The sequence below is a fragment of the Haliotis asinina genome, chromosome 3 (genome assembly GCF_037392515.1).
Source record: "Haliotis asinina isolate JCU_RB_2024 chromosome 3, JCU_Hal_asi_v2, whole genome shotgun sequence".
Classification (NCBI taxonomy): domain Eukaryota; kingdom Metazoa; phylum Mollusca; class Gastropoda; order Lepetellida; family Haliotidae; genus Haliotis; species Haliotis asinina.
Window position 1 is genome coordinate 19,197,753 of NC_090282.1, and position 13,008 is coordinate 19,210,760.

Below are 13,008 nucleotides of genomic sequence, written 5' to 3' on the forward strand. Positions count from 1 at the left end.
CACTAACAAGATGCTGTTTCTTCCCTTATATTGATGGCGACAGTAAACCAACATATTAGCAGAAAATATGCAACGTTAATCACCATCACCCAATAAATTTTAATATGGTTTAACACAAATATGGATGTTAAACTTCAAAAGTCATATAATATAACAACTGCCACTCATCTAAGGTAATAACTACAGTGGAATCTGTCAAATTCGGACTCGACTGGGACCGAGTTAATTGTCCGAATTACATAGAGTCTGAATTGTCCAATTTGACAGGAGTTAGCTTCCTTGATGACGAAGTTGAACTTTCAGACACAACAGTGAAAACACATAAATAAACAACAATACACTAGTGTAAAATGAATAATTATTTATTAATTTATTATTAATTTATTAATTTCACTTAAACTTGAACATCATGTTGTGATTCATGGTCAATTTTACTTTCACTTGCAAAAATACTGCCTCAAGTCGGTCTGTTTGTGCTCGGAAAATCGCCGACGTAGCGCAACATCCTGTGTCATTGCCTCTAAGCTCAAAATAGGCTGCAACATTCTCTCATTGTTATGATATGCAAATTGTCTCATTATTTGTAACATGTTCATCATTTCAACATCTGACATCGTTTCATCATCATCATCTGGTTCATCGTCATTGTCATCTGACACACACTCGCTCGCAGTTCCACGATGTGACTCCACCATGTCACGCTCCCAATCATCATCACACAGGCTTTCTGTGGGGATTGTACTGTCAAAAGAAATGTACTCTTCTGCCGTTACATCTGGATTTAGCGATGACATGAGTCTTGACAATGGAACATCATCTTCCTCACTGTCACTTGCGTTTTTGTCTTGGTCGAGGGGCCTGAATCCACATACTGCAAAACACTTCACAACAGTCGAAACTGTGGTCTCAAACCAAGCAAGGTTTATCCAATGCGCTGCATCCAGCACAACCACTGACTTACAAAGTTCGCCCACACTCTCACTGTCAACCATACACGTCAAGGGAACTTTTAGCATGTGTCTTCGATACCTTGCCTTAAACGCACGTATTATCCCTTGGTTGAGCGGTTGCAACACAGAAGTTGTATTAGGGGCAAGAAACTTCACATCAACATTGCTATAATCTAACTCACGTCCGTGTGAAGGGGCATTATCTATGAATAAAAGAATCTTCCTTCTTTGTTTTTTCATTTTTTGGCGATTCCATTCTCCTAACCAGTTGTCAAACAGTGTCTTGTTCATCTAAGCCTTTTTATTGGCTGCCCATGTCATGGGGAGGGACTTAATGTTCTTGAAACACCTAGGATGTTCCGCTTTACCGATCATAAGGGGCTTAAGTTTCTCACCGGTTGCACTGCAACACAATAGAACAGTCAGTCGCTCCTTTGAAACTTTGCCGCCTTTTGATGCATGTTGTTTATTTGACAGGGTCTTGTCAGGCAGTGCACGGTAAAACAATCCTGTCTCATCACAATTAAAAATGTCCTCCAGGCGATAATCTCCAGTGATGGTTGGGAGGCGGTCCTTATAGCTGTCAGTCACATCACTGTCAACGCACGCACTTTTCTCCACTAACAGTAAACTGTTTCACATTGTAGCTTTGTTTCCAACACGAAAACCATCCATCAGACGTCTTGAAATCAGTCACACCGAGGTCAGTCGCAAACTGTAAAGCTTTCTCCTTCAATATTGATCCAGACAGTGGCATATTCTTACTTCGTACACGTGAAAACCATTCATAGAGCATCATGCCAATGTTGTCATATTTACCATTGTGCTTTGCTTGGTTTCTGCATTTACATTTTTGGCACACTGTTGGTGGTAGTAGTCCCGTTTTCTTAAAATGTCCGACACTCCTTGTTTGCTGATTTTGTACTTTTCGGCAAGGTCTTTCTGTTTAATGGGAGGTGTCGATTCGGCATCTTCTATTAACTTGATCTTAGAAGCCAAGCTTAATGTCGCATATGCACGTCTTCGCTTTGGAGGTGGTTCAGCCATTTTGCTACTGATGAAAAATAATCGAGACTGTTTTCTATTTATAATAAAATGACAGTGACACTGAGTGACACTGAGCTGAGTCCTCTTGGTTGAGTTGTTTGTTTACTGATTAACCCAATAATCCGCTTGAAGTCGGGGACCGCTAATTAGGCCACTCACTCCGCCTCTGGCAGGAAGTCCGACGTAGTCAGCATGTTTTCATAGTCAATTGCCTTGTCAGGCCGAGATTTTAGTTCGAATTCCGAATTATACCGAGTCTGATTTATTCAGCGTTTGTGTAATGACAACTTAACTAAGTTCTGCTGGGACCACCACTAAGGTCCGAATTGTAAAGAAAACCGATTTACTCAAGGTCCGAATCTGACACATTCCACTGTACCTAATGTTTCCTTTTCAACTTGTGCACCTGTATTTCTGTACAGATCTTGGGTTACCGATAGTATCAGATATACATGATCCTCATTGCAGTTGCTCTCCCTCATTATTCCCAACTATGTAACACAACTGTGAGTTAATGCAATAAGTTACACATTTGGCGTTTCACATGAACACTTAAAACTCACAAGTCACATTAAATGACATTAAGGCAGAATTGAAAAAGGAAAATAATTCTATTCAAGCAGTGAAACTGACCAGGAGTCTAGATCCAAGGTTATCAATACCCAGTGTGAATGTTAGCTCATGAGTTGATAGCTAATGGACAAAAATCATGGGGTACCTATCATAACAAATGCATTGTATTTATATAAACAACCCAGGTCAAAGTAAAACCACATAATACTGACTGTGGCCCAGAAGTTCAAATCCTTGAGTCACCATCTGTTCTATTAATAATCTATTTACATTCTATTATTCTATTATAAAAAATAGGTGTTTGTATGTATTTATGTGGACACTATTTGGCCATTTACCAACAGGGTTCTTTTAAGTTCAAATGGTCGTGTACTGTACATTAGGGGTTGTGACAACACTGAAAGAGTCTGCATGCAAAGCTGACACCAAGGGTTTCACCCAGCCGGCCACAGATGGGCTCAATTCTGGCACTTGGAGCTCGCTGGATCACTAGTCTGGCACCTAAGACTGCTCACCCACCATACTCCTCCAAAGTCTCAGCACATTTTGTTGTTTCAGTGGAACACAAGCTACTTTTGCAACATTACCAAACTTCAGCCAAGCAAATTAACTTGCATCTAATTGTCATTATCACTCTTGCCGTGAGGCCTTTGTCCTGTCTGACATGTAGAGAAAGAAACTATTTTTGGGATCATATATCCATAGTCTTCTAGTCTTATGAAAAAATGTCTCTTGTTTCTGGTAACTCCAAAATAGACTTTCAGACTCCACACTAAAGTATCATTTCAAATTAATCCCACAAGCTGAGGTAGAGATAATGTATGGCACTACATACTTCTCAGGGGAGATACTCTTGCGTCGGAGTGCAAACATCTGGTCTCTCAGTCTCTGGTTGTCCTCTTCCTGAGACTTGAGCGAACTCCGTGTGATCTGATGTAGAGCTCTCTCTGTCTTCAGCTCAGACTCTAGGGTGGCGACCTGCTTCTTGAAGCTGTTAGCCAGCTTGATCTCCCTGTCCCGAGCCTCCTTGTCACTGGATTTCTGGGAATCCAGGTGTTGCTGCATTTGTCGACTCAGATCCTGGATTACTCGGTTCATCTCATGCCTGCAATGAAAATATTTCATGATTCAGGCATGAGAACAACATTCAGCAAAGAGATCTATAAGAGCCATCTTTCATACTTCAATGTATCATTAGAATGGTTCACATCTTAATTCACAAAAGGCTGAAAAATATAGGTCAACTGGTTCCTGAGGACCTTTGCAACACAATTTGGGGCCTCAGCCTTATGGTTTACCCTGATGATACCCATACATGTACCCATATTATGACCATTCTCCCTCAACGTAGAGCCCTACTTGCTGTGTATCAGGACCACAAGTACAACATTGAAGTCCAAGAGCAATGACTCTTCATGTACTTCACGTAATGAGATTGAAATCACCTACCACATTCCCTTGTTCTCGCCTCCCTCCTCGGTCTTCTTGGCTAGGAATGTACGGAGTCTCTTCAGCTCCTCCTCCTGCTCGCTAAACCTGCTGTTGAGGCTGGACTGCATCTGTTCCTCCATATGCAGAGAGTCCATGGCCTGCTTCAGCTGGGAGGCGTTCTCCCGCACCTGTTCCTCCAGAGATAGGATCTCCTCCTGCAGCTGCAATAAACAGGGCACATATGCTGCATTATGTACTTGTGTATACCTTTCTGGTAATTTCATGCAGGTTCATCCAAAGCAAACACAGTTACTCTCTTATTAATAATCAGGGGCATGTCCTCAACAGTGACGCTAGCAGTAAGGTACTGACCCGAAGATTCTCCTTGTTTTTGATGGCGATATTTTCCCGCGCCTGCTCCAGCTGCACCGACAGCTGCTGTGCTTCCTGGGTCAGCTTCGTTTTCTCTGTCTCACTTGTCTCTCTGCAACAACAACCCACAAGACAGTGCAGGAAGCATTAACTGTCAAGGGTGCCTGATCCTCTGATTTTTATCATGTGTTGTATGATTACAGCCCATGGGATAGTTTGCCTATAAGAAGGTACAGATTCAATCATTCACATCATAAAGTTCTAAATACATGACCACACACATTATTCATGGATCAAGGGCTGTTGTACTTTCTGCAACAGAAGCAACAATAGCATGATCCTCAACAGACAACTGACATAAAATCATACTATTACAGGACAATTGGCAGCTATGGTCACAGCATATCATGGAAAATGTAAAGAAAACCAGTCAACTTGAGAACTCACAGCTGTTGTTTGATGTCCAGGTTGGCCTTGCGGAACTTGCTTCCAAGCTGTTGTTTCTGGGTGTCCAGGAGATGCTGGAGCTTGCCGACCTCACTCTGTCACAACATGACCAACAGTCCAACAGATGCTCACACAAATAGGTTATTGGGAGGATGAATAAGACACTTGTGTTGAATTTATTTCACTCTTGCTTTAGGATGGTATAAAAATCTTTACCGAAACTTTCCATCATTATATGATTAAGAAGTTCTCATCCATTAAGGAACGTACCCTTCCTAGAAGCCTTTTCAGTATTTTGCATTGCCAAAATTTGTAAACAACTGAACATATGAACAACTCAAAGTTTAACCCCATTATGTAACATACCTGAAGAATTTCAACCTGTTCCTGCCTTGCTTTCGCAGCTGACTGGTTGCCATGGAGGCTAGCCTGCAGCTCCTGCACCTGACTTGTCAAGGTCATTACTCTTTCTCGCTCCAGCTGCAGCTCTGACTCAACTCTGGTCAGCCGTGCCAGCTGCTCAGCTGTCTTCTCTTCCAGGCTTTGCTACAAGCAAGAAGCAATCCTGTTTATGACTTCATGGGCTTATGGATATCAACATTGATCAGAACAGAAATGTGATAATATGACTCCCATTACCTAATCTACAAATCTTACCAGTGTTACATACATTGCCTGTCAAAGTAAAGAAGTTTAACTTTCTTGAATGACTGATTAGTTCTGTTCCCGAATTTTCTATTCACTGAACCAGTGACTACAAATTTGATTTTAAACCCATCTCTAAACACAAGGATATACACCAACATGGGATCTTAAGCAAGTAATAAAGTTTCCCCTGCTCCCGTAACACAACCTTGTGCTTACTACACTACACATGGATTTAGAGCAAATTACCACAGAGGAAGCAAGAGTGAAAACTGGCTCTTACTCTTTATGCATCAGGTCAACCTTATGTCAAGCCAAGTAATTACAACAACTCCTAATGTCCAAATCATGAAAGCATAAGGCTGTACTGACAGTTTGGTGATCATAGTATTCTTTATATGAAGGTTCACCTTCTTCTTCTTTGTGTCTTCGAGATGGGACTTCTGTGATTCTGACTTCTGCTCCAGGAGCTTTCTGTTCATAACCTCCTCTGCCACTTGAGTTTTAGCCTCCTCAAATGACCTCTCCAAGCTCTTCTTGTCTGCACTGAGTTCATCTCGATTCTCAGTAACATTTTTCAAAGTCAGCTCAACAGAATGCAGTTTTGCCTCCGCCTGCAATAGGATTTCACAGTAACTTGTCAATATTCCCCTCAATTCCACATTAACAAAGATCATTTCAACATTCATAAATGAATACCCGCTAACAACATAGCTGAAGACCTGGGTTTGATTCCCACTTGGGTGCAAGTCCATTTCTGATGTCACTGAGACATTTCTGGAATACTGCTAAAAGTGGCATAAACCCATACACAATCCCTCAGTCACATTGTCTTACAACTATATTCGTTGCTACAACTCACTTACAACTTTGAACTTGTTATAACAACACTGTGTTCACGTGCTTGTAGATAAATGCCACACTCCAGTAACACTCTAGCTGTATGAACTTGACTGTAAATAATCCAGTCTGGACCAGATAAACCAGCCAACATGCTACATTCCTGACACATAACCAATTAAGCCACCAATATCTGACCACCAATCTACATATTCACAATTTTAAAAAAGTGCGGGTTGCAGGATATCCATTTTCAGCCCAGAACCCCTACAATAAATCAACATTATGGCTTTATCTATGTTATTTGTTAGTATGCCATCCTACTGAATGTAAATGTAGAACTGTTGTGATGTCAGACAAAGGACCATGTTTGTGTGAATCTGGCATTTGATGGAAAAATCAGCAGATCCTGGCATGGCAAAGACATGCTATTCTCCCAAGTATCCACGAGAAACGGCATTACAGCCACCTACACAGCACACAATATCCAACCAGGATGTATTCTGACACTCGTCCCAAGACAACCTCCCACCTGGTTGAGAGCCTCCCTAAGATGAGCCCGCTCGCCTTCATGTTGGTTCTTGAGTTCACTGATGGTGTGTTTGAGGTGCAGCACCTGACCGGAAGTGGATTCTGTCTGAGTCCGTAGCTGCTCCTGGGCACTGAGGTAGTTCATCTGAGTCTTGGCCAGACTCTCCTGTGGATAACACAACAGCTACATGCAAAGCATATTATATCATTTGGAGCAAAGGTTCTGTGTTCTTTACTCCTTCAATTTATCTTGCATACTTGTTTTTGAAATGTAATACAGTCAAAATGCTGGTAAGGTGACTCAAGCCTAACAAGTTACAAGCCAAGGAAATTGCAAGAATGAAAATAGAAATATGAACTTAATCGATACACTGGTAAGTATATCACATGTAATATAGTCAGGTGTAATTAGCGATGCATGGATGTATACACCTGGATCGTGTCCCAACCCTGCTACTTACCTGCAGCTGAGAGTGGGTCTCCTTCATTCCTTGGATCTCACTTCTGCTGGTTTCCAGCTGATTCTTGGTCTCCTCAGCAGCAGATTCCATCTTCTCAAGCTTTACCTCTAAAGTCTTCTTCTCTCTAAAGTATAAAGGGCAGAAGATCACATGCTGTCATTGTAAAAATTGTAAACCAACCTATTCATCTGTCTTCAATGATATTTTTTAATGTTTGTTTGTGATGCAGCTGGAGAAGTACTCACCGAGTGACATCTTCCAGTTGTGTCAGAGTCCGACCAAAGGCGTTCAGTTGCACATCCTTCTGTCTCAGCTTCTCACTGAGCTCATTGATCTCTTCCCTAGGACCAAACATGGAATATTACACACATAAATCATAAGATGGAATATCTGAACTTTAACAATTTTTGGCGGTCTATTTGCATAGATGTGTAAACAGTTGAAGAAATGATTCACATGCTAAATATCAGTCTTCACAAACACAATTCTTATTAATCTTAAGACTGTTTGCAGTGAATTTTGTAGTGCAGAAAATTCAAAAATTGAATACCAAGCTTGACAAGGGATTCATAGTTGAAACAAATGACATATTCAGACAGACAGAAATGCATATGTCACAGTGATATTAAACATACATAATGACCACAGTTTTGCAGCAGGAAAAGCTGGTACTAGTATATAGTCCTTGCCAAACTACCCAACAGTACAAATGAGAAATCAGACAGTTCAAAGGTTTGCTATATCAAAAGCAATATGACATGTATACACCATCATTGTAAGGAGAAGTGGTCTAAACATGTCAGTTTTCATCCCTGGGGTTTGGCATTTCTGCAATATGCAACATGAATCCCATGGGACATATAGACATGCAAACAAACATTCTGAAGAAATGTTCAACCATAACAATTTGCATATACTGAACTGAATTCAGATAAAGAAAGGTAGAGATTTGTAAATTCCTACTTGTACATCTTCAGATCTCTGTCCATGGACTCTTGTTCCTGGTTCATCCTGGTCTGCTGTAGCGCTGCATCTCTCTTCACTGCCTCCACCTGCCGTCCACACTCATCCCGCAGGTTACCCATCTTCTTCTCCTTCTCCCCAAGCTGGCGACACACATCCTGGTAGTCTGTGATACAGCAAGGCACAGGTGTCATGGTAATCAATGTGGAGTATACAGGAGTCATGGTAATCAAAGGAATGTATACATGTATGGCTATGAATTTAGAGAATACACATCATTCGTAATCAATGGCAGGTATACAGATGTTATGGTAATCACTTAAAGGAATACAAGTGTCATGGTAATCAATGGAGGGTATACAGGTGTCATGGCAATCAATGTCGGGTATATATATGTGTCACGGTAATCAATTTAGGGAACACAAGTGTCATGGTAATCAATAGGGGAATACAGGTGTAGAAACCTGAAGAAAAACAGAGAATACTAAACTCGGTCTCATTATATGCAAACTATACGAGTATCCTTCCTATGTTAAATGATTGAGCCAAAGCAGGGTATTCATATTATTTGTATGCAATAAGACTGAGTGTGGCATTTCATTTATTACCCATGTATTACTGAGACACCTACGAAAGTATCCCGCAACACAATCTCAGTATGGATGACAGCTGTTATACTGAGGGCCTACAAAGCAGCCAGACTCGAGCCTCCATGAGCCTCCAATCCGCATGAAGTCAGAGCTTTGGCGTCGACATTCTTTCTACCTAGAAATGGCACATTATCAACTACAATGGAGGGCTGCTTTTGGAAATCGTATAGGGTGTTTGCTAATCACTACCTATGGGACATCGCCACAGGGGATGTTGCTGACACTCTCCAGTTTGGGCCACTAGTTGAGGCCTAACGGTTCCAACAGTGCGTTGGAGATATATTTTCAATATGCTGACTGTTCATAATGATAAATCTTGTGTATCATGAGGCCCGAGGACTGTAGATAATACCGGGATGTGGAATTATCTATGAGGTTGTCCAGCCAGTTGATTTTTAGTGATAAAATCCCATCTTAGTCCTAGATGTACAACGTCACGATGGCTGGAGTCAAATCATGTGCGACTGAAGTCCAGGCCATGTATCTCTGAAATCTGTGCCACTGTAGCTAGGCCAAATAAATAATTCAAGCAATGTAAAGTCTACTGGCTGGTAAACATCACTCGTGAGGTGTTGTAACACAACATTCATGTCCCAAGCTGGACCATTAAATCTGCGTTGTTGGTCTTCCAGCGTGAACAGATGTAGTAAGGCGAGTACTTCAGGTACTTTAGTCAGCTTGATCACCAATTTGATGGTGATAACAGAGCTGAGTGCCCCAAAGTATGTAGACAGTGTAGAATCTTTCAGTCCTCTGGTATGTCACAGATGACTTAAATTGTCCACTTCTTGAGAATGTGTGGTCTTCACTGCTGTAAAGCCTTTCTTCCTGGTGTATATTTCAAACTGCATCCATTTATCTTCATATAATGTGCGAGTAGATCAACATAAAGCTAGGGTGACTGCCTTTGTCGCTCTAGTAAAATATCCTTGATGTTTCAGGCTTTGACACAATCCATAAGTGAATTTGGAATGATGCTTGTTTGGTGTGTGGATGGACGAGTGGGTTCTTCCACTCTGGTAGTTGCAGTATTGGTTGTCCTAGTTCCTCGAAGAGTACTACTGGGAACAATCTCTCGCTGGCCAGTCAGGCGTGACCAAAATCAGTTGCCCATGCCAATGGATCCAGCACTTGAGATACGAATGTTGGTATCTGCTTGTTGAACCCTATGGCAAATAGGTCCATTTGTGAAGATCTGAATGTCTGACTGATGTGTTAAAACATGTAGCATCCATTCCATTGGAGATGGCTGTAGAGGGCGTGACAGTGCGTCGGCAATGACGTTGCTTGAACCTGGGATGTGACAAACTTTTATGTGGAGATTCAAGTTGTCGATGATGTTGAAGAATTGAAAGGTCAGCTGTAGTAGTGTGTGAGACCGTGTTGATCCTTGTTTGTTTATGTAGAACGTTACTGTGGAGTTGGTATGAACCATCAGTAGTTTGTTCCTCAATGCTGTTGACCGATGTCATACTGCATTGACTACAGCTTTCATTTCCAGGTGGTTGATATGCTGAATGCGTTCGTCACTCGTCCAGATTCCTGCTTATAGGAACCTTATAGTGAACATTCATGTAAAGATAGTTGTTGCAGACCGGCTGTAACAAATAGGTCCCTGTATAGACATTTGGTGAGTCTCTGGGATGGTGGTGTGGAATTGTCATGAATTGAATCCTGAGGAATTGAAGATCTTGCGGTGGCTCTTATTCTGGCTTTAGTAGATTCACAAGCCATCCAAGTTGAGTTAGCAACCTGATGGGGAAGTCTAACTGTAGTCTGAGTTGACTTGTCTCAAGATGTGCCTGAATGATGTTGTCCACTTAGAAGGCTTTGCAAAGTCCACGTCGTTGAGGAGTCCCCATATCTTCCAGTAGCGCTGTAGACATCCACCCACTTGTGACGGTTGTGCAGGAATGGCTGGGGGTGGAACTCTATGGTTGTTCCGAACCTGATCGTCAGCACTTTCCTCCTTTTGCACTCCTGGCAGGGTGTCTTGTTCCTCCGGTTGGACAACAAAAAGAAGAGCCCTTGCGGTGGTAAGTGATGTACTTCTTGTCTCTCGCTCTCTGAATCCTGGAGAACTTTGATTTGTTAAAGTAACGCTGAGAAGTCTGCGTAACCTTTAACCTGCTAAATTAATTTCAGCATAAGGCGTTGATAAGAGGGTGGGTGATTTCAAACAGTCGGGGTGTCACTAAATAAGGAACAACTGAAAAAATATTCGGTTCATTAATACTAGATAGAAAAGTAAACATTATTATAAAAAAATATCCAGATAATTTCCAACATACAAGTATTAATTACAAGACAAAAATAAAAAAAGCAACTTTTCCTGAATTTACCTGAATTACTTGATTGACAGCCGGATGCATTTTACATTAGGAACCGGACAAATTGTCCAATTATCACAAACTGATTTCAATATTCTTACTACTGATATTTCATAAGTATCTGACTTTAATTTCATATATTTGTATTGGCAAATATCAGCGCAACTACAAATAAACAAAAAAATAATAATCGAAAACATTCGCCGTAAACAAATCATATTTTCGGTGTCATGACAGGTCTTACTGAAATGGCACTATTACGTTTATTTACATTTGCCATGATCGTTCCTCTTCGTCCAATTGCCGATGTAACATTGAGATTGGTTTGGTTTATAATTATTTATGCCGAAAGTTACTATTTTTTAGAAAATGGGAAACTTATGAGCTTTCTCTTTGTCAAAGAACAAAAATATTGATTAAACTATCAAAAAATATTTCATTATGAAGAAAATATTAGACTGGGTACCACTCGACGTGGTGTGCTTGAAGTCAACAATGGCCATTATTTTTGACTGCGTGCCGAGAAATTTGGCAATTACATTTTTAATTTGCAGGCATTTTGTTTTAAGGTATATAAATGTACTGAAAATTATGTATTTATAAAGCTGAGAAGTAGTACATTCCATACATAATTCATTTGACACGTAAATACGACTCGTTGAATAATTATTGCAAGTTTTATTTGGAGATGTCATTATCCTGCACTCCTGTCGAATGGGTTCAAAATGATGATGGACTTAATCATCATTGCTTCCCTGAAATCCCGTGTAATGGATTTGGTGACATTCTCAATCCTGCCTTCGAATACCATAGATGTGCACCTGGGAGCTCTTGGCAAGGCATAGTAAATTCGGCGTATTGACAATCTGTACCTCAGGAAGTAGTAGTGGAGGCTCATTGTAGATGTAATGTTCGCTGAAAGGCTTCAAAGTAGTTGTGAATTAAGATGACTTAAACTTCTTGAGAGACTGAGATGATCTTGATTCTGACAACGTTCTCTTCTGAGATGTAGACAATATACATTGGAATCTCGACAATGCCTGTGGGGATTGTCTGGTTGATCACTAAAATGATGAATGTCAGCTGTTAACAACATGCAGTTACAACACGCAGAATCAACCGATTTAGACATGACTAGTGAGAGCCTCCGTTATTTGTCTTTTGCATGCCTTTGAACAGAATATAAATATAAATGCAAATTCTGAATGAGACGATTTCTTGCAAAGTTCACAGCGAACAGTGGAAGAACAAATAGGTTTGCATGAAGGACATACTACTAAGTCTTTTGTCAAAACCACAAGAAATTTTATATATTTTACATAAAGATGATAATAATTACAATCCAAAAACTGAATATGACATAATTTAGATTATAGGACTGGAATAAAAGCTAACTGTTGTTGCCGTATCTGGACCTAAGTGTGCCTCCAACCATCTTTGTCAGGCAAAGGAGAGACTGGTCATGTGACCGTAATGGTGGGAAAGGGAGGCTCTTGATGGTTGAGTGTATTGTATGTCCGCTTCAGTTGGAAGGAAACTTCAAGGGATTTCAGGTGTTCCACTTTTTTCACATAAAGGACCGAGATAAGCGTGATAAGCATAAGACAGGATAAGGAAATATTATGTTCTTGACAGGCAACATTTGCAATGTTTACATTCCCACAATGCACTGAAGTTGTAGAATGAACAAATTCATGTTTTAGTTATGAATGAAAAAGTAGTTCCATCACAATGTGACTTAATTGAGAGGTCATCAGTTATCCACTCA

At 40.7% G+C, this 13,008-nt stretch overlaps 1 protein-coding gene across 1 annotated transcript in view; it reads right to left on the reverse strand.

Moving 5' to 3' along the window:
* The window catches only part of LOC137277614 (uncharacterized), a 70,899-nt gene that overhangs the window by 3,900 nt on the left and 53,991 nt on the right, over positions 1-13,008 (reverse strand). The window contains exons 28-37 of the mRNA XM_067809425.1: positions 8,261-8,426; positions 7,543-7,638; positions 7,298-7,421; positions 6,838-7,002; positions 5,876-6,079; positions 5,187-5,366; positions 4,821-4,915; positions 4,374-4,485; positions 4,020-4,222; positions 3,406-3,675 (exon numbers count right to left, since the gene is read on the reverse strand). Coding sequence (XP_067665526.1) covers positions 3,406-3,675; positions 4,020-4,222; positions 4,374-4,485; positions 4,821-4,915; positions 5,187-5,366; positions 5,876-6,079; positions 6,838-7,002; positions 7,298-7,421; positions 7,543-7,638; positions 8,261-8,426 — 1,615 coding nt within the window. The remainder of the gene's footprint in view (positions 1-3,405; positions 3,676-4,019; positions 4,223-4,373; positions 4,486-4,820; positions 4,916-5,186; positions 5,367-5,875; positions 6,080-6,837; positions 7,003-7,297; positions 7,422-7,542; positions 7,639-8,260; positions 8,427-13,008) is intronic.